The sequence below is a fragment of the Salarias fasciatus genome, chromosome 7 (genome assembly GCF_902148845.1).
Source record: "Salarias fasciatus chromosome 7, fSalaFa1.1, whole genome shotgun sequence".
NCBI lineage: Eukaryota > Metazoa > Chordata > Actinopteri > Blenniiformes > Blenniidae > Salarias > Salarias fasciatus.
In genome coordinates, this window is record NC_043751.1 from 29,686,763 (window position 1) to 29,709,024 (window position 22,262).

Consider the following 22,262-nt stretch of genomic DNA (forward strand, 5'->3'; position numbering starts at 1 on the left):
CACATGGAGAACATAAAATCTCCACCCAGAGAGGCTCCTCAGCCCAGACTTAAGAGGGATCTTGTGGCAAAAGTGCGACTGCAATCAACCGCCACGTCCTCCTGAAGATAAAGCTGCTGTGGTGTTTGCAGTGAGCAGTGCTGCTTGAATTCTCTCCTAAACACGAATCTCATTCAGACGTGCATTGTTCATTATGTCTGTGGTCTGTCCACCTGGGACAGCGTGCACGGACTCTGAGTGTCTGTACAGGAGACGCAGTCTGGTCTCATTGTTCCGGAGGGGTTCGGATGTATTTTTTGCATGAATGAGGTGAAGAACGACCAAACGAACAGGGTGAAAGAGGAGATGGGATCCAAAGTCCTTCATTCCTTCCACTATCAGGCTTCCAAACACTGACCACATGTATTTTAAATGACTTTCAAATGACCTTAAAGTGATTTTATCGAGAGGACAGATTTTGTTTATTGTTCATTTACTGTTTTTATTGTTTTACTCTGCCTTGTTTTTATCTTATGTGCTTTATCTTTTATTGTATCTGGATTTACTATGCTTTATATGACATTTCCCTGTGCCCCATGATTGATTGATTGATTGATTGATTGATTGAGTGATTGATTGAGTGATTGAGTTGTTCAGAGGACTGAGTGTTTAGATGACTGTGAGTTCACACTGGGAGGCGATGAATGAGTGAATGAATGAATTCCTCCTTGTGGATAAATAAACTTATCTGAACTGCATATCTGGTTCATGTCTAACAGAGGAACAAGGCAAATAGACTGAATTTGTCTTGGGTGTACTCGAGCGTTATTTGACTTCAGCACAAAGCCATGAATGTAATTTCTACAGCAGTTGCACATATGATGTAAACACAGAGATATTTCTAATTAGGAATATCTCATTCTCATAGAGAAGAGTTGTGCTATCTGGATCATAAAAGTTGTCAGCAATAATACTAAATGTTGTGAAAAGCATTAGGAAGTCAGCTTTGAACCAATAATGATTTCATCCTCCATCAGGTTAGAAAGTTTTGAATGTATTTGCATTCTTGAGATTGGCTGTATTTTTGCAAATAACAATGAGGATTAATAGAGGACAGTTTCTGTACACACAGCAACATTTGTGATTTCAATTTAATGAGAATATGAATTCCACCACCAAGGTGTATTGTGGCCAGATGTTTGAAGAATATTCCAGAGATGTTTCTGCACCGACAGGACAGACGAGACGGTCTTTCTGAATTACACTAATTTCTAACTTGCAATAATAAGAATTTGTCCTTTGGGGTTTTGTTGCTTCTTTTCCTGAATAAAGACATAAAGGTGGGTCTCGAAGAATTCGGGAGGAGACGTTTGCATGAAGAATTTGAGGGAGTTTGAGTGAAGCTCAGTGCCAGAGCTGCATTGTTGTGAGGCTGGACGTGGAGGGGGAACCGGGGAGATCCTGCAGGTGGTTCAGTGAAGATGTCAGGGACGAGCCTCACAGGCGCCGCTGGAAACACTCACTTCTCCCAGAATCACAACAAGGCCGAGGCTCCCCACTGTGAAGGAGGCAGAGGATTTCTGCCTGCTGCTTTTAGAGAAGGTGTTGTTTGTCAAATCAACTTTTCAAACACACGACCGTTTGATAGCAAAACAGATGTTTTGTGTTGCCATAAATGCAAAACTAAAAAAAAACGTTCTTGTATCTGCAATGTGGTGATGGTGATGTTTTTTACCTTTAATTCTTCTTCACTGGGTGCAGTGAAGACTCGCGTTTCAGTTAAAACTCAACTCAGAACTATTTAAGATCAAAAGCAGGAAGTGCACAACACCTGTGATGGATCAGAAAACAAGCCACATAACATCAACACAAGCCGGTCCGTTCGGTTGGACTTTTGTTTTTCCAGTGAAGCTTTGCATGACGTCTGGTGTTTTTATATCGTGGATGAGTGGCTTTCCTCTGCATTGTTGTTTGCTGCTCACACATCTGCAGCTATTCAAGCACAGAAAAATAGAGCAGAAATGGGGAAACGCGGCTGTGATAAGCAAATGACAGGAATGGATGAATGAGTGATGGGAATCGAACAGTGAATCATCAGCAGATGTCCCACTGACAGCATGTGAAAACTGCTTTGTTGTGTTTTCCCTGTATGTTGCTGCTGTTGATTGTTGCTGCTGTTGAAACATCTCAAGAGTGGAATCTACCTGAGAGGTTTTCTTATCAAATGATTCCCAAAATGTAACTTCAAAGCGGATGCTGGAAGTTTCTGTGGTTTCATTGCTTTGATAAAGTGGATTTTTCTTTAAATTGTGCTGCTGTGTTACAATTTGAACACTTTTGATTTCATTCTTTGACTCATCATATTTCTTTTAAAATTAACAAGCAAGAATTTATTCATGTTTCCTTGTCTTAGTTAAACATTTTTAAACATTAGCTCTCATTGTTTCTATTATTTTGTTGGTGGAAATGCAGTATAGTGGTTCATGAAACCCATATAAAGCAGAAATCAAAGAAATATAATATCAATAAAATTAGGAAATTAGTGATTGTAAATTTTAAGATTGAAAAGATTGATTTCATTTACATTGTTATCTTGTAAATAATTGAATCTTGAGGTTGATTTCAGTCACTCAAGCAGCTTCTCAATACTTTAGCAATCATCTATTTTAGTTGGAGTGTAAATGAACTGATCCAAAAATATTTTAAAATTCATACTTTTGTTCAGATTTGATAAAAAATTGGAAAAAATGTAGAAACAGTTTATAACCTGATAGCTATGAACAAATTATAGATAAATATAAGTGAGTGGACACAAGTGGAATTTCACATAAAGTTTCTTTGTTACTTAAAATGTATGAAATATTTCAAATATTTATGTTGATTATTAAAAGAAACATAATATGCCGACATTAATGGAGTTATATCCCATTACCATGTTGGTGATCTTTCATTTTAATTGCATTTTAATTCATGGAGAAGTCTTTCTTCTGGGTGAGAAGCTGACCTGCTGATGCAGGTGTGCTGCTTTTTTTACTATTATTATTATTTTGGATATTTTTCAATACAGATTTGAAAAGATCTTTTCTCTTTATGGTGTGCATATTTTGCTGTTAACATCTTGGATCTTTTAAAAGCCAAATTTTATTTGTTTATTTTAGATTCACAATAAGGTGAGTTAGCTTGATTTTTGCTTTTTGGGAAAAACCTGCAGTGAATCATTGCTGTTATTTCAATCCACATAAATCAACCTTTTTGTGTGAATAAAATTATTTGGAAAAAATGCATTTGATTTAAGTAATAAACTGGTAATAAATCTGTGTTACCTGGGTTTCTGATTTGGAAGGTATAACAGCTCAGAGAGAGCTGAGAGGCTGAATTGAAGACACAGAGCTGTTGAATCTGTCACTATTCATGGGTTGTTTTTTTTTTTTAAGCTTATAGACAGAGTCGGACCTGAGCTGCTCTCATTTCACAACTCTTTCTGTCTCAGTGAGAAGTTGACAAATTCCCCTCCGACACTTTTCTGGTCTTGTGGGATGTTTTTTTTCTTCCTGTCAGAGTCAGATTCCCATGTTGCTGTGATGTCGGTAAAGGCGGAGATGAAAGACAGACAGAGACAGACAGGCTGTGGTGATCTGGCTGCCGGCTGCGCGCCCCTGGTCGCACTTTGGTGCTTTTAAAAGTGTGAAAGGTGCGCGCATGAGCCAGTTGTGCGCTGCAAAAAGTGACCCCCTTCACTGCCTTTACGCGTCTCTTTCAACCGCTTCCCTCCTTCATTCAGAACCGAAAGAAACCCGAAAGTCTGAGGCTGTAATTTCCCCTAATTTCACGTTTGTTTTATTGTGTTATTTTAGAAACGTGTCTGTTTCTGCGAAAAAAAATTAAAGAATAACATTCGCTTTAAAAAAAAATACTGTAAATGAAGTGCAAGTCTGGAAACAAGCCCGATGTCAGTTGTGTAGGGCTTTTTAAAAAAATGAATTTTTTTATTGAGGAAATAAGATTTCAAAACTTTAACGTATTTTGCCGATATTTCTTACAGTGTGCAGCGCAGAAATCCCGTCAAACTCTCAAAACTTGACTTTGTATCGATTTTTTTCCTCCAATAAAAACATGTCTTGCTTGGATTTTCGCAGCTTCTCTGTGTTTTCCTGAAAAAGGCTGCGTTCTTTTCTTCTTCTTTTTTTTTTCTTGGGTGATAATTGAATGCTTCCGGGGACAAACTGCGCTCCTGCTGCTGTTTCTGATCTCAGTCAGAGGAGCATGTTCCGCTGCAAAAAAGAGAAGCTCTGCACATGTTTAACGCGTCGTTATTCCTTTAAGTGCATCACGAGCCGCGATTGATCGATTAAGAAAGTTTAATCACTTGACCATTCAATCGACTTCTTTAGCTTTATTTGCAGTTAAACCACCTCAGACTAATTACACTTTTTTGATTTTTTCTCTTTTTACCCCACATGGCAGATGTTTTTACCCTCATCAGCTCAGCAGATATTAAGATTTAAGAATGTTCCTGTGGCCAATTTTACAGTGTCTCCTATTCATATAATGCTGTTGAATAGGCTACAGCAGACTCCTCCGCTCTTTTTTTTAACTTTAAATGACTCCCTTTATCTGTAACAAAGCAGTGGCGGCCATCACTTACACCCGCCTGTGAAGAAATGCTTGAGAAGCTCTCTTTGAGATGCGTAATTGCGCATCTTGATGAGCTGAGAGCAGCTGATGCTGTTGGGTGTCCAGGGGATCCGGAGCACCTGCCTCCGCGCCGCACCACTCTTTAGAACTGCATTTCCACTGGTGTGACTTTGTTAAACTCTGTCAAGTGGAATGTTTTTTTGTCGGTAATTTTTTTTTATATTTATATATACAAAACATAGCTTTTCTTTCATTGAATTATTGACTGGATTTTAATATATCAATCGGGAAATATGATCATTTCACGCCAAGAAACGGTTTGTGACAGATATTAATGTCTTGATGATGTTTTGTTGATTATCCAGCTCATTTATGGAGTTTTCCATTAGTTTTCCAGACTAAAATTATTTTGTTAATATATTTTTTAGATTGAATCGAGAACCACATGCTCCCTTTTCAAGGCGGGGGGTGATTATTTATCTTCAGTGTGTTGTTTCAAGTTAAAGAAACGTATTTAAAAGAAAAGCAACAAGCAAGGTGCTTTGGATATAAAGTGTCCAAGTGCGCACAAAAGAATGAGCGTTCTGAAGCCACTTGAGGCTGATGTACGTGTCAGATAGGCTGATTAGGCAAAAGTGACAAGCTCTGAGCAGATAGGCAGCTGATAAATGACCAGAGAGGGAGCGGAAGGTAGGAGAAGTCTGCCCAGTAACAATCGCACAGCCTCTGCTGCTCGCTGAGGAGCTATTGGCTATGCAAATAGACACACAGGGAGGAGGAAACAACTTCGACTCGAGAGAGGGGGAAAAAAACTTTAAAGAGACATTTCCCCTACTTTTCTCACATGCATTGCTGTATGGCCACCAAGCCTCGCATGGAAATTAACAGCTCTGAGGGCTATACAGTGTTCCCCCGATGCACTGACGTCTCGATCCATTCAGGGCTCACGCTTTGAAGTGAACAAATAATGGGACGGGGATTAACATATTTACCCATGCAGATTCTCTTTGTGACTGGATGTGAGGCTAAATCATTTGGCAGTCATTTTTTTAATTATCTCACCAGTGACTTACACTCTGGGCTTGGTTTCCACCTGCTTGTTTTCCATAGAAAACCAAAGCAGAAGATGCACACCAGAGATGAATTGACATGGCTTGAACTGTGTGTCATCTTTAATGAAAGTTGGAGGGAGAGAGAGAGAGAGAGAGAGAGAGAGAGAGAGAGAGAGAGAGAGAGAGAGAGAGAGAGAGAGAGAGAGAGAGAAAGAATGCTTCTTTAAATTTCCTAGAAAGCTATAACCACAAGCAGTTAGTTTGTGTGTGTGGGTGGGTGGGTGGGACTGTCCTGTGCGCGTGCCCGTGGCCGTGCGCTGTGAGTTGACGTGCATTATAAAAGTTGTGCACTGCACGAGGCTCACTGAAAGAAGATGGCAGACACTTAATTTTTGGCGCAAGTCGATGCAGCAACAAAAAAAAAGTTGGATTCACTTGTTGATTTGTCACTTTTTAACACTTTATGGAGTCAAAGCAGCTGAAAATATCCAAATAACAATGCAACAGTTGATATTATGACATGATTGTGACACTTTTTTAGTGAAAGAAGCGTATATGTATGTATAAAAAAAACTCAGTTTTAACCAATCATACTCTTTCTGTAATATTAAAGAAATGACATGTTTAACAATCGGGGAAACGGTGATATACACGGTGCTTGTTTTAAAATGAATGTGCATCCATGTTTGCAAAAACTACAAGAAGTTTAGTTGTAGGACAGCGAAGGGGGAGGCGGTGAGGGGGGGGGGGGGGGGGGGGGGGGGGGCAGGAGTGCAGCATGTTGCGTCTCGCCAATACAGAGGTAATGTAGAGAATTGCGTCAGTGGCGCACGCAGGCAGGCTTGAAATGCGCTTGATCTGGCCAGGCAGATGAAAGTAGAGGCGCACTGTGGGGAGAGAGGAAAAAAGTTCTCAACAAGGAGAGGCAGGACTACTCTTACGGAGCCCCTGCAGTCTCACTTTTTATGCCTCGAAAAGACTTTCCCTGCCATCTCGTCGCCTTGTTCCTCCGCAACGCTGCTTTTCGAGAGAATTTCCACTTTTTGTGCTCCAGTGAAAGCACCAGCACCATGGAGCTGCTCTGCCTCGAAATGGACACCATCATACGAGCTCGTTCCGATCCGAACCTCCTGCGCGATGACAGAGTCCTGCAGAACTTGTTGACTATAGAGGAGAGATTTCTACCCCAATATTCCTATTTTAAAGGCGTCCAGAAAGACATTCAGCCCTTTATGAGGAGGATGGTCGCGACTTGGATGTTGGAGGTATACCGAAACACCGAGTGCTGACAAGTCGTTATTTCCGTACTCGGCTTTAAAGCCTCCGGATTTGTTTCATTGCTGCATTTCCTAGACCCCGATTGCAATTTTTGAGCGGTAGATGTGACGCTTTGCTGTTATTTCCGATCGCTTATTCCTCTTTTTGACCGAATGTGTCGTTTTCTGCATTTTTTCCCCCTTACCATTTTTTAAAGTCCGGTCTTGACGACTTGCGTTCATGAAATTGCGAGCTGCGATGTCTTTGACACAGTCGGATTTCTTTCCAATAACTCTCATGTGTGTTTGCAGGCTGCCTGTTGATTCTTTAATGTTATTATTTTAGATAGCCTGAATATTTCCATGCACACGTATGCACTCCCCACTGCAAGGCTGCCTTTGCGCCATGTTGGTTTTTACAGGAGCAGTCGCGCTTTAAAGAGGATTTACAGTGTCATAAACGCAATAACAGCGGTCAAAAAGCATCGGCTATGACAGACGAGGGTCTTGTGCCTCCGTCGAATATAGAAATGATCGCGAAAAACGCTGCAAACATTTTAGATATCTATTTGAAATGTCGGAAGGGGTGAGGGCCTTATCTCCTCTCCGCGTCTTCGCCCCGTCGTTATGTTGGAATTATGGTAAATGTTTTCCCCTTCGTAAAGTATTTCTGCCCAACACCTGTTTGGAAACAAAGCCGAGCGTCTGCGCTTTATTTACATGTAAATACTGTCGGGATCCGACGCGCTGAATATTTTTAATTAATTTTTGAAATGAATATATCGGCTCACTGGTGACGCAGTCCGGAGCAGCCGCTCGACACTCTCCTTATATTTTGACATTTTATTCATATTTATCCTTAGCGGATTTGGATAGGAATTGTCGGCTATGATGTGAAAGACCCTCCTGCACATTATCGTGCAAAAAAAACGGACCTAGGCAATTTATTTATATTTTTAATTATTTTATGAAAATATGACGAATGAAGAAAAAAGTGTGTGTTTCCGTGTCCTGCACTGCCGGGGTGTTTTTTTGGCTGATTGTGACTTGAATTCATTTCTTAGTGAATGAACTGCAGGAATGTGACTGTATTGACAATATGTGTCTGAGTCGCGTCTCATTCTTTGTAAGTTAATATATTTCGAATTAATATATGGTGTCGCAACAGATTAGGGCTGGGCGCAAATTCTTGGCCCGGCCCCAAGTATGTGTGTCATTGAATTTATATGTGCTTTTTTAAATGTGATCTGTCTCTTTTTCCGTTATCTTATGAAAGTTTTGTATACATTTGGAGTGCTTCTGGGGGAAAATGTCAGGTGACTGCAGGGTGGGTTACTGATTCCTAATGCTCAACGTTGCTGCATTGTCTGCTCTCTCTCCCTCTCTAGGTTTGCGAGGAGCAGAAGTGCGAGGAAGAAGTTTTTCCCTTGGCCATGAACTACTTAGACAGATTTTTAGCAGTGGTACCCACCAAAAAGTGTAACCTGCAGCTGCTGGGAGCAGTATGCATGTTTCTTGCATCCAAATTGAAAGAGACTCGTCCATTAACCGCAGAGAAGCTTTGCATCTACACAGATAACTCCATCAGACCACAGGAGCTGCTGGTAAGCAACAGTTGGTTCAACATCTTACTTTAGGATTCATCCTGTCATCTGCTGTGTGAAGACATAAACCTGAGGGGATTTTTTTTAAATTCATAATGTAAGCTGTTCAAAAGTGGGGGAAAAATGCCTAATTCACATAAAATGAGTTGACATGACATGCAAAACAGAACTGCAGCTGTCATTTCACCGAATCTCTTGTTCGGGGTCCACTTCGGACTGCACAGTCATCAAAGTGGAATATAAAGCGAAAGGAGCACCGTGAATTGTTCCACAAGGGCTCTCTTTACTGTACAAGACCCTCCAGGCTTTACAGTATCCGACGGGGTCTGTGCAGTGGTCTCCATCACCATCTAGTGGCAGATATTTTCACAGAGCAACGAGGTCAGCTTGAACTCAAGCCAAAGTTCTGACTCTGTTCCTGTCAGCTAGAGAGGGAGAGACACTGAGAAATTCAAGTTTGCCTTTTACAGTTTAGCTTTCATCCCAAAATAACCATAGATGTGCACATTTGTGATATTATGTCACGCCTTGCTGTTTCTGATCCTCACTTATCTTGTTAGAAGATTATCACAAAAAATTAGCCAACACACATGACGGATGAGGCCGGGTCGTTTCCGACACTCTCTTTATTCTTTTTGTTTGATAAGGCCTCTCTGGGCTCAATAACACCATCTGCCTGCACCGGGGTAAACCAATTAATTAAGTGAGTTTCACATCAGATAAGCATTTCCTCACTTCTCTGTGGTGCTACATAAACATTCCTCGGTAAACAACAGTCAATCCCACCCATGTTGTGAAAGAGGCCACATATTATGTGCCTCAGACGTGGCTGATGGTTGCAGGGCTGTCTGGCAGCCTGGCTGGCTGCTGTACCCACCGAGCCCAGTGCTGCTTTTGATTCAAGTTCCCGAAGAGCTTCTGACAGTTTCTGATCATTTTTAAGGCGCACATAGAATATTGGATTTAAATTTTAAAGCACACGCTCTCAAAAAAAAAGGACATGCCTTTTCAGAAGCAGACATGGCTGACGACTCAAGCTGCTCTCTCCAATCTCCACCTTTCTGTACAGATTGAAGACAAAGCTCTCAGTCCTTGAGATGGTTTGCTGAGTCCTCTTCTCTGTGTTTCTGTATAAGGCAGTGTTTTGGCTGACATGCAGTTACAGGAAACAGAGATCAGCTGCTCGGGTCATGTGATTGTTTTTTTTTTTGTCCTCGTCTTTTGTAACAATTTTCTTGTAAAGTGAACCGCGCTGTTAACAAAGAAGGTGTGACCAGAGGCAGAAGGAAGTGAGTGCCTGCCTGCTTGCCACCCCGTCAGCACAGAGCAAGTGTTGCAATGCCCTCACTTTTAACTTATCAGAGCAATACAGTTGTAGCATTTAATGCAGGAAACTTTGGGAAGAAATGTTGGTGCACGTGCACGTCTATTTGCATGCGATCAAATATGTATACCTTCATCATAGTTTGGAAAATCTGATGTTAATCAGAGGACGTTGCTCACCATCGCTTTCAATTCTTAACTGTGCATTAGCAAAAAAGGTTCCTGTTTTCAAAAGAAGTGCCTGCTCTGTAGGCGTGGCAAAGCTCAAGATCAAATGCAGATATACATATATTTTTAAATCTATTGATGCAAAGTATTTATATGAATTATATATATATATATATATATATATATATATATATATATATATATATATATATATATATATATATATATATATATATATATACACACACACAAGGCATTTTAAACTTTTTTGATGCAGTGGCACATATGCACAGAGACATATTAGTATCATGAAACTACAGCAATAACATAGTTTTGTGTGGGGAAACTACATTTAATAAGATGCTAATAACCTCATATAAATCACTCTGAATTCTCTTCAAAGCTTTTATTTTGACATGACTTATTTTTCAAACAGAAATGAAAATTCTTGACTTTCAGTCATCTTTGATGTGACTTGATCACTTTTAAATTCATGCGTTTCTGCAGCTTCAGCTGTGGCGACTCTTACAGCAGCTTTGATTCTTTCATTCATGCAGATTGAAACAAGAAACGGGACAGTTTGTAGGAATGTGCACACTTGTAGGAAGCCAAATTAAAATGTAAAATGTACTTTTGTACAGAAACAAATAGTTCCTCACATGCCCTCCCTTTGGTGGCAGCCATGTTGGATTGTCTCATGACTGAGTCCATGTGGTCTCTCTCTGTTTGACGGGAAAAATGAAGAGCGTCCGTGGTCCCAGTCACAAGGCTGCTTTGCAGAACCAAACCACAAAAATTTTTCCCAAATTAGTCACCGAGTCTAACGTTAATCACCTCCTCCTCTAGGAAGTGAAAGTAACAATACATACCAAGAGACGACGAGGCCACACCTAATCCTCCCAACTCATACTGCACAGACATATAGACCAGCGTGTGTCACTGTGTTTTTCCATCATGAAAATTCATTTTCATTTACAAGGAGGTAATGTTTGATTACAGTGCTGTTTGAGGGACTTAAACTGCCTTTATTCTTTTATATTTTACGAATAAAGCAAAGTGTAAACTATAAGTGTGTAAATGTGTGATTTTCAAGGCCTAAAATGCTGTTTAACTTCAGAATCTTGTGCGCTGAACCTGCTGAGCAGTTGCCGGCTTCCTATCCATTTTCAGTCTGCGCTCACACTGCGATACCTCTGGTGGGCCTCTTAAGGAAAGTCCCCAGATGCCAGACAGACAGACGGGGAGGGAAGCAGTGTTGCGAGGTCACCTGGGTTGGTGGCGCTGCTGGTGTCTCGCCGTCCTCGGCCCGGCCAGGCTCACACTAACATGATAACGCTAATGCTGAACTTCCACATGCCAATCAGAGCCTGATTTATACTCACTGAATGCAACACTGCTGCAGCGTGACAATTGCTTCTGTGTTTCAAGACTTTTTTTTTATTAAGTTATCTCCTCTGATCTCTCCTCTTCTGTCTGTCGCGCTTTCTTTCCATCTCCAGGAATGGGAACTGGTGGTGTTGGGGAAGTTGAAGTGGAACTTGGCAGCAGTAACGCCGAACGACTTCATCGAACACATTATGAGGAGGCTGCCACTGCCCGAGGATAAACTGGCGCTCATACGGAAACATGTCCAGACCTTCATCGCTCTCTGTGCCACAGGTAGGCCACCATGGGAGCAGATGTTGCACACACCCGATGTCCCTCATCACCAATTGGATGAACCGATATTTTAAAAAAAGCACCAAATCTCTTCTTGACGTCAGCTTTTGTTCTTCTTTTCCTGAAATGACGCCGATCACACACAGGAAAGTCAAACCGTGCGACGATGCTTTGCATCAACGTACTTTCTCCTGTTGCAAAGCATCTTATTTGCATGTTCTTCTTTCGTCATACCGAATGTCTCCTCTCTTCATAACATGCAGGAACAACTCTGTTCAGAGGTGTGTTGTGGGCCAGTCACGGCTAGCGATGGATTACATCTGATGGGAAAATATTTGTCCTTTGAAAAAAAAAAAAGTGTGTGTGTCATGGATGACATTTTAACGTTAGTCTTGGGTGTGACGAAGACTTCATCCGTCTTCTCCGGGACTGGTATGTGGTCATGTTGTAGAGGCGTATCAGTGGCTTCCAGAGCATCCAGTAACACTTCAAAGCACACTTAGCCTGATGGAGGGGCATTCCCATGTTGAACTCCGTCAGAAAAAGAGGAATGGGCCGGGGTGGAGGCAGGCAGGCCATTGTCTCTCTGCTCTCTGTGTGAATTGTTCCCTCAGGATCAAACATCCAGCGAGTCGTGGGAGGGACAGCGAGCCTTTAACATGATATGAAGACACGGTGAGGTGGAGGTGCAGGAGATGCAGGAGGGACCAGGGGAGTTTGGGAAAGCCAGAGGAGGGTTTTGTTTTTCTATTGCCAATTCTAAGGCATGTCGTGTTTTCATATCTCTTTCCCCTGCCGCCTTCCTTCCCCATTTGTCTCCCCCCGAACTTCTCACGCCTCCCCACCCTACAGCTGGAGGACATGATAGCTTTCCCATGTTGAGATTCTCCATAGGGCAGATTTTTGTGTCGCCTCCAACTCCGGGACTGACAGACAACCACATCTTTTGATGTTTAGCTTCACCTTCAATGAGGAAAATCATGCAATCCGTCGGTATTAATGCTGCCTGGCAGGTCTTGCCTCTCTCTCGCTCTCTCTGGGTGACTCCCACCACCAACAGCCTCGGTTTCTGCAGGCCACAAACAGGAATGTTAACTACACCCCCCATGGGAAAAAGTTTCTTCTGCTGACATCATTCAGAGGCGTGTTTATCGTGTGTAGAAGAATAGATTGGAAGGAGGTGACAGGTATTTACCCCATTAAGTGATCTCCTGTGTTATTACAGGGTTGGAAAGGTTTGCAGTGCAAATGTCTGTTTGCAAAGGTTTGAAGAGGAAATGCCTCTTTATATGCACCCCAAATCTCCCTTATTTGAGCCAACAGATTAATGTGTTGTGTGTGTGTGTGTGTGTGTGTGTGTGTGTGTGTGTGTGTGTGTGTGTGTGTGTGTGTGTGTGTGTGTGTGTGTGTGTGATCAGACCTATTCTCAAAGCAGCATTGTGAAAGACTCGTCGTGCACTTTGTCCTTAATTGTTTCAATGAGGGAGTGGAAATAAATTTACAAGCCGTCCTGGAGTTTTCCCTCTGACATTGTGTTTTAGGACACAGACGTTCTGGAGATAGCTCTGGATCAGCAGCAGCCCATTTGTCTGTGTACGCTGTCCCCGGGCAAACAGAACGCCAGGGCAAAATGGAGAAAGACAGAGCCGGAGTGAGTCAACAAGTTGGTGCATCTCAAGATCTCTGGGAATTTGAAACCCCGTTTTGTGGAACGTTCCCAGCCGTAAATCTGCGGGTTATCTGGTGAGAATCCTCCTCGAGACGTCCTCAGAGCAGAGTTAAGAAGGTAGAGCTGTGGCGGGAGGAGGAGATCTCTCAGGAGGATTTACATTTGCAAGACGGTTGACAACGGATCACCTGTGGCCTTCCTATTTCATACGGCGTCATTCAGCCCGGCGCCGCCGTCACCGTACCCCGAAAGAAAACACGCATGGAACCACGGCTCTCTGTTTTCACGAGAAACAAGACGGGGACGAGAAGGAGCGGAGAATAAGGCCTCTCATTCCTAATGGCTCCTCTCTTTTGATGAAACAGTTCCGTTCGGGGCACTCGGTGGGATTTTGTCAGGTGGCGCAGGCTGGCTCTGTATTAATTAATAACATTGGCTGGTCCATTCAGGACTATGCAAATGGCTCGGAGGCTCAGCTAGAGGCTGGGAGAAAGGAGACAAAAGGCTTGGCCCTTACATTTCATATGCAGAGCCATGTGAGGGTCAGCGCTGCAGGGCCACTTGATAGGAAACACCAGCATTTCCCTGAGGCAGGCCGCCGGATAATAGCCCAGAAACAAGCTCATTAAGGGAGATTATGAACCTCCATTCCTACACACAGACACCAAGCACTTCGAGCTTCCTCTTCTATTCTTATTCAATTGAGGTAAAGTGGGAGAATGGACGGGGTGCATGGGGCAGACAGATGCACCCCAACCTGTCTGCTGCGGTTATTGAGCTCCGTCTTCTGGCCATATTGGCAGGGATTATAGTGCATTTTTAAAGCCTTCCCTGTAATGGTATGCATGGAATGGTGACAATAGTCATAGAGGTTGATCAAAAGAAAATTCTGGATTTGGGCCAACACTGCTGTCTAAGAGGGAGTCAATTGTCCTGAAGGACACAATGAAGATTTTGCTACAAGTTGGGATCTAAATAACGAGTGATTTAACTAACTGAGTGCTCATTCTTTTGTCTCTGAATAGCATTTGATTACTATTTTGTGGTATGTGGAGTCAAGCCAAGCCTCGCCGCTCGGGCTCACTTTCACCCTTGTCTCACAAATTTGCCTTTATAAAAGTTCCTGTTTCTTTAATGCAGCGTATTTCAGTTCATTCACTTCCCCAGCAATCGATTTTAGAAATAAGGCGCGCAAACCATTTTCACGTCACACTTTGAGATCGTACTCACAAATGTGGCTGGGCGTGGAGTATAAACAATTACAGGCTGTAGTTTTAGTTTAATGTGCTTTTAAACCAACAGGAATTTGGATGCAGTGTTACATCTGGTTTTTCTCCAGTTTGCCGTTGCCACTCAAATTTAAGAGAAATATAGCAATCACTGTTGGGTTTTAGCATGTTACTGCAATTTGCGGTTATACCTCAGCAGCTTTTGGCAGTAACATACGAGTAACTGATTACTGTTATTAAATTATTAACTGACCTACAGTTACTGTCGGTTCACTTGGCTCTTTACTGTTAAAATAAGAGTTGTAGAGATGCCGTCTCTGTGTCCACCAGTTAGCCTCGGCATTGGTCATTGCTGTTGTCCTAACAGTTACAGTTTCGCTGTACTCGTGTTTACTGAAAGCCGCTGCGGCTATTACTCCTGAGCCAACTAATTCATCCTGACAGCAGTATGAAAGATGTCCAACTGTGTCAAACATTAATGCTCGCCTGTGCCCGGTGTGTGTGATGGATTAGCAGTGTGACATAAACATTATCATACCTTTGTAAGACCTGCCTGCTGCTGTTTACATGTTGGTGGCTCATCCCAGCTGTTCAATTGCTCCTTCGTCTCGCTGTCATGTGAGTTCATGAATCCATTTATGTCAAAAAAAAAGCGCTAAGGTGCAGATTATAGAGCGCCTCTGTCCAGCTCGCTGACGTAACTTAATGAGGGAATCAGTCATCAGACTGACCTCAGCTGATGTGTCAAAGCAAACACTAAAATAACATGTTTCAGGCCAAACCTGAGAGAGATGACCGGAGGCAACTAAAGACTTACTTTGGCAAGTAAATGACTGGTAACGGTTATCAAGCCCCGATGTGCAGTGACTGGACAGCAGTGGCTGGAGCTGCTGGAAGATGGTGCTGTGATTCATAAGCACTCTGTTATGGCTGTTAAGTCTCTCTGGTCCAGAGGCAGGAATGCTCCGTGTAGTTTCCTCTCCAAGTGGCTGCTGCACGGAGAGAATCCCCTCCAGGCCCGGTTCAGCATTCTAGAGATGGATGACTCATCTCAGATGTGGTCAATAAAAAGCTCTGTACTGGTGTTTGTTTACATAAAACCCCCTTCATGTTTGATGAGTCAGAACCCCGACAAATTAGCCACCTCCTCGGGCAAATTATCTCGTCTCCACACGCTCGGACATGTGAGGAATCATGTCCGGTCTGGCTGCGTCGTCAACAGATGAAGCAGGAAGCAGCTTCCTGACAGTAGGTGCCCAAAAATGTGAAATGCAGGCTGAATCATCAAGTGGCATGTCCTGAGTTCCCCCCCACCCACCTCCTCACCTCGCCGGTGTAATCTGCACCGCTCTATAAATACTGTGGCAAACTGAGTCACAGCACAAGCATAAAGGAAGGAGATTTTTCTGTGAGTGCTGCAATTATCCCACCGAAAAAAAGTTGAGGAATCAGAATCTTGTCAGACTTGTCTGTTTACCTTGGAAGTGGAGTTAACCACTGAGACTAATGTTTGTGATGTGAGGTAAAGTAAATGTTAGCGTTGGCCTGTTTGACTTGAACATTTTTGTCATGCTCTATAAGCTTTGTCATTGATAAAACTGTTCTCTTGATATATGGGTTAAATATCTAACTTTTTTTTTTTCTTATTGATGTAGGGAAAAAATAGAAGTAAGGGTGAACTGATCTTGTTGATAAACAAAAGAATTAGTGATGGGAAGCATGACAGCGCGACGGATCGTCAGATCCGGGGGTTTAAACAGCTCGTCTCACCCACAGACTATCAGTTCCACATTAACTCTTCCGATCAGGTGAAAATCAATCTCCTCCGCCTCTTCCCCATGATCTCATCCAAATCTGTATGCACGCTCGTCAGCACTGAAGTGGCCAGCGCCTCCAGGCTGCAGCTGTGACTGTGGACACGATGGCGAAAGGCTGCAAGAGACCATCACAGGAATTTCTCTTTTTTCGGGGGGAAAATCTTTGAAATTTTGGCCCAAGTGGGTGGAACTCAAAGTTTTTGTCTGCTAAGTGATTTAATATGAAAGCGAACAGGATCAAGCTGTTAGTTCTTCATCACTTTTGTTGCATGCAGCAGAAGCTTGGAGGCTAAGGTGGCCCTCTCCACTGGACTGGTTTTCGCTGCCAGTCTGTGTTGCGTTAGTGGTGAAAAACATACCGTCATGCCAATCCCAAAGTGATGTTTGTTTTTGACCTTAATCAGTCAACAGGCCCGGGGTCCTCCTAATGCTGCTTTCTTCAACAAACAAGGTCACTAAGCAGTACATGCATTGAATACAAGACCCTGATTTATAGTTCTGGAAAGAGAGGAGAGCGCGAAGAGGAGAGCTGAGGCGTATTTTTCTTCCTCCTGTTGGCTGTTGTTCAACTTTCCAACTTTAATTAATTTACAATTTTAATGTGCATACTGTGCATTGCAGCCACCCAGGAGGAGTGGGCCATGTAGGGCAGCAGACTGTGTGACCAGAGGCCCGGGGATGAAGTTTCATGGGGTAGGAACATGGAGGAATGGAGGCGAGGGGGCACATGGCGGAGAAAGGGCCATTGAAGGGGGTGAGAGGCGTGCAGGCCAGACCAGCCAGCCGCTGCTCACAGGGAGCTTTCCATCGCCGGCGTCCCCACTCAGCTACATACACTGTTTATCCTCAGCATGAATATCAATGAGGGCCTCCTAAAATACAGCCATTCTTCCCCCCGCATGCAGCAGCCACCAGGCCGGAGTGTCAGCTCGCATCGGCTGCACGCGCACGTCCTTGTTCTGCTACAGACCTGTCTTGTCTTGAGTGCGAAAAATCAGCTTGCTGCCCACTGCCCGCCACTCAGCTCTCCCACAAACCTACATCTGTGCTGTGTGTTTGTGTGTGTGTGTGTGTGTGTGTGTGCGTCTGCGTCTGCGCCTTAAAGCATGCGGGCATCGGTGCATTGTCTCTCGCCTGTGTCTCTGAGGTGTCTGTCGCCTTGCCTGTCAGGCTGCACTCACTGCACACTTACAGTAAATCCGTGTATGCCTTTGTCCTCCCGGCCCTCTATAGAAAGTTGTGCTCTTGCGGCAGTGATGTAATGCTGAGGGGCTTTGTGCGCTCTTTCCTCTTGGCTTGAGGTAGCCTTTAATAAATCGGCCCTTGGCAGAGGCCCAGCGGCTAACACAGGGGTGTATAATAAGTTCATTTATTTGTCAACACTGAGCCCACAAGATGAGAAAGCGCCTGGCTGTGCATGTTAAAAAGGCAGTGAGGGGCTGCCTTTGCAGCTATCAAAGGGCCTACCTCTTTGATTCCAGATAAAAAAAAAAAAGAAGGAAGAAAAATCTCCTTCAGAGCCATCGCACGCAGTTTGCTTTGCAATTGAATATGGCAATATGTTAATGTGCAGGCTGTTTCTATGCCCCCGCTGCCCACTCCTCCAGCCCATAGGTGGCCCAGGAACAGAGAAATGCTTGCGGGGAAAAGGGGAGGGGGGGTTTGGACGGGAGGCGGGAGGTGAGGGTCACTGGAGGGCGACTCTTTTCTTCTTCCAAAACCTCACAAGGGTCTGGACACAGACTTGAGAGTGATGTGCAGTGGAGTTGTCTACCCCCTCTCCTCTCTCACCACGCCTACCACCTTCTCTTCTTTTCTCCGGGTTGCCTTGTCGCCATTCCGTCCATCCCTCCCTCTTCATCTTCCTCCCCCCTGTCGACCCCCTGTCCTCATGTCCAGCCACGGCCTTTGTCTAGCCTGTCTCCCTGAATTGGTATCAGCAGAGAGGGGATGGATGCTGCGTCTCTCAATTGGGTGAAATGAGGTGATGACTCTGGACAATGGAGTCACACTCTTCTGCCTTCCCTCTCACAGGCCCGCCAGTCTATTAATATGCTAAAAGATAGGAGAGCCGCCAATGCAAACCACTGCCTGTTGTCGCAACAAAGGCTGGGGCATGTGTGCCATTCAGAGGCACATCTAAGCAGACCGTGTGTTGTTAAAAAAGAAAGGTAGAAGTTGAGCAAGACATAAAGAGAGAATAGAGAAAGTTGTGTGTGTGTGTGTGTGTGTGTGTGTGTGTGTGTGTGTGTGTGTGTGTGTGTGTGTGTGTGTGTGTGTGTGTGTGTGTGTGTGTGTGTGAAGAGAGAAAAAAAAACCCTCTCTCCCTGTCTGTCTGTCTCTCTCGCCCTCTCTCCCACTGTATGCCAGTTGCCTTGCCTTTTCGGGCTTCTGGCCCGTTCACAAGCTGTCTCATTTGCATTATGAATGACAGTGAGGGAGCTAACAAGGTTATTGGTCTTTGAGACGCACGCCTGTGACCACACGTGGAAAAAGGACCTACAGCAGTGCGCATTGGCAAAGGCACTGAGCCTCTTTATTCCTCCTTTTCCAAGCGCTATGGGGCTTTTTTCAGCGAGCACACGATTTACTCAGGAGATGGAAGAAAAGGGGCCGGGCTGGGGAAAGGGGGGACTGGATTGGGGAGCGGGTGAGGGTGGTTGCTTTTCAGCTCCTTTACAAGCCAAGTGAACCCTCATTATCCAGGCCTCTGGTCATTAGCGAGCGCTGCGTTCAGGCCCAGTGCAATAGAAGGAGTATTTATTAGCTGACTGCTAGATTACCAGATCATATTGTCTCGCCGAGGTACGTCTCGCTACCTTTTTAGTGGCGCGCATGAATTGAAAAGTGCAATTTACCAACTGCACCAGGTGAATAAAGAATCCGGTGGTGAATGAGCGCGTTGGTGAACCATTCATCATCCTTACTTAACTCTACAATAAACACTTCTTCCTATTGTTTAGAGCACTGTGTGCACTTTCGACTCAGCGAGTGTTTTTTTTTTTTCTCTCTCTCTCTTTGAACAGATTTCAGATTCGCCATGTACCCTCCCTCCATGATTGCCACAGGAAGTGTGGGGGCAGCGATCTGCGGCCTGCAGCTGGATTCGGCTGACCAGTCGCAGTGGGGGGACAGTCTGACAGACCTGCTGGCCAAAATCACAAACACAGAAGTGGTGAGTTTGCCTTATGCTTCCCGGTCACGTCTCCGGCGCTCGCTGCAGCTTGGTTCATTCTTGTTCCACGTAGTTTCATTCTTTAGTGGTAAAGTTTAGGGGGACTTTTCCGAGTAATATTTGAATGGCGATGAGTAAATGGTTTCATGGCTGCAGACGTCAGGTGTTAACATGCCACGATTACAGTAAACCTCTGATTCGAAGGTGAATCAGTGGATTCCTGCACCGGCTGCTTCTCATCAGTTTTTATCTCTGAAGAAAGACCACAGTTAGGTCATCCTCTTATCACGTAAACACATTGTTTTTGTTTTTATTTGTTCGCAGCAACAAGCAAGTCCATTTGATTTCCAGCAGCTTGCTTCCTCCGAGGGGAAATGCAGCTGAAAAGTTAAAAGATCCCACATGTTTTTGCATTGTTGTGTTTTTTAGTAGACCTAAGCTGAAATGCTGAATTGTCACGCTCAGATTGAATTTCACTGGCACTCACCAGCATTTGTCCCTCGAAAAAGTTTTTTTTTTTTTTAAAAATGACGGTGAGACGCTGGAAATGTTTTCCTCTCTGATTTACACTTAGCTGGACGCGAGGGTAGCGTGTGGTCTGCTTAAATCCCTTTGCATTTGTTCAGTCCCGCCGTTCAGGGCCCCCTCGCATAAAGACTCCTCTAAATCGAGCCAGGTTGAGCGCATATACTGAATGCTCTGTCGCGGACAGGAATGCTGGCCAGGCTGTTGTGTGGCTGCCTGAATGCTGCAGTGGTGGATGGGTTTGAGCCACTTGTGACTCTGAGACGCCTGGCTTTCATCAGGCAGATGGGAGACGGCCTCAGCGTGCTGCAAACGTGAGCAAGCGGGCAGGACTACAGACGAAACGGAAGAAAGAGATTGAGAAGTGATAAGTTATCGGGTCTTCCTTTATTCGAGCAAGCCGAGAAACGAGTCCCTGATCTGAAGCCACCAGCCTGGCCGGAGCGCTCCTTCTGCCGAAGATGCTGGAAATGAGGAGTTTTGGGTCGAGTTCTACTCACAGATTTATTAGAAGTGTTGGAGTTAATGTGTGCGGCGGACACACTGATCCCAGGCGTCAGGCCTCATATGTTAAATTCTGTCCCAAAAGGAGGCGAAGTAGGAGGAGGAGGAGAAGGAGGCGGAGGTGGAAGAAAGCTGTTGAAGTGTGAAAAGGACACTGAGGGGGTGTCATGCCTCCCTGGCGACAATCGGCCCTCTCTCGTCTCTTCCTATGGTCCATAATGCATCGCTGCTGGAAAGCATGGCTCCCTCTGGTGCGAGCTGTGTGAAGTCTCGCTCAGCAGCTGAGGAAAAACAAATAGCCGGCCTCAGCAGCACAGGGCCTCAGTGTGTTTAGGCTGCAGGTCTTAGACTTGGGGGAATTAAGTCGCTCTGTGTCTCTATGATCAACTTCTTACATTCCTGGATCCAGACAAGCCGCGGCTTGCAGTAAACAGATGAGGCAGAGCGCGGGGCATCCTTCCTAATTCAACATATGTGAAGCCAACCTATATTTACTATTTACTACTGAGTATTTTTTAGTTCAACATATGGTTTGAAGAACTTCGCATCATGTGTTTTAATAAAGCAAGAAATAAATAATGAAGGACAGTTATCAGTGACTGCTTGAATATTTTTACTTTTAGTCACAAAAAGAGGAACTGCCACTTTAATAATTGGTAGTTATATCGTACTTTTTTTTAATCCTGAATTTGTCAGAATTACACGTCCGCCTCCAGCTGTGTGTGGACTCATAACATGCTGTGCTTGACTCTGGCTGGCAGAGCAGGCTCTGGGCGTGATGGCAGGGCGGCATCTCGCAGCCCGCTGGCCGGAGAGCCAGGCAAAATATGAAGGCATTGCGAGTTTTCGCCAACCCCTGCAGCTGCCGCTGCCAACAGCATCACGGCCAACGCCGCCCCCCCACCGGCACCCCGCTGGCATCTGTGGTATCCAGAGGCTGCGGTTTTCCACTGGAAATGTGATAGGGGCCAAATCACTGTCCCAGGCCACTGGAGGAATGTGTGTTGCCTCATACACACACACACACACACACACACACACACACACACACCTGAGGTGGCCGAGCGGCTGGAGACGGGAGTGTGTGTCATAACGCGCAGGGCGGAAACGTGACCCGCGTCTCGGCGTGTTGAGTTTGAAGTTGGACACAAATCAGATGTGATGTTCTGGAGCGGCAGCGTTTCCCACAAAACGTTTCAGAACGACACTCATGCAGATCGAAGGGTCAAGCTTCCGTTTTTTTGAGGAATCAGGAAATAAAGGAAAGAGAAGTTTTAAGGGTTGAAACCAACACTTCCTTATTTTTATTGTCTTGACATTTATTTACTCATCGTCTTTCATTCATGTTTTTGGTCTGAGAGGGTCACACGCTCAGACGCCACAGACGCATTTTCCCATTTCTCTCTCTTTATTTCCCTTTTCTGCGACTATCCCATCCATCACTAGTAATGAGCTCAACACACATCCTTACAACAAAGATGCATCTATTAGGAAAGATGATCACAGTTTGCGCCGCCTGTGGCTTCACCACACGGGTGTTTTAGCAAGCCGGCGAAAGAAAGGGAAAGGTCACTTTTTTTTTTTATCGTAAATTGTGGAAATCCAAGTCATGTGGTGACTTCTCATTTCCACTGTCAGCCCCCGGATATTTTCTTTGAACATTCCCT

At 44.3% G+C, this 22,262-nt stretch overlaps 1 protein-coding gene across 3 annotated transcripts in view; it reads left to right on the forward strand.

Annotated features, from left to right (window-relative positions):
• Positions 1 to 22,262, forward strand: part of ccnd2a (cyclin D2, a) — a 157,838-nt gene that overhangs the window by 131,281 nt on the left and 4,295 nt on the right. For 2 of the 3 annotated variants that reach the window (XM_030097117.1, XM_030097118.1), the window contains 3 exons: positions 8,311 to 8,526; positions 11,517 to 11,676; positions 19,418 to 19,566. In XM_030097117.1, coding sequence (XP_029952977.1) covers positions 8,311 to 8,526; positions 11,517 to 11,676; positions 19,418 to 19,566 — 525 coding nt within the window. Of the gene's footprint in view, positions 1 to 6,481; positions 6,932 to 8,310; positions 8,527 to 11,516; positions 11,677 to 19,417; positions 19,567 to 22,262 lie in introns of those variants that run through there. The other variant, XM_030097116.1, reaches the window with a different exon arrangement.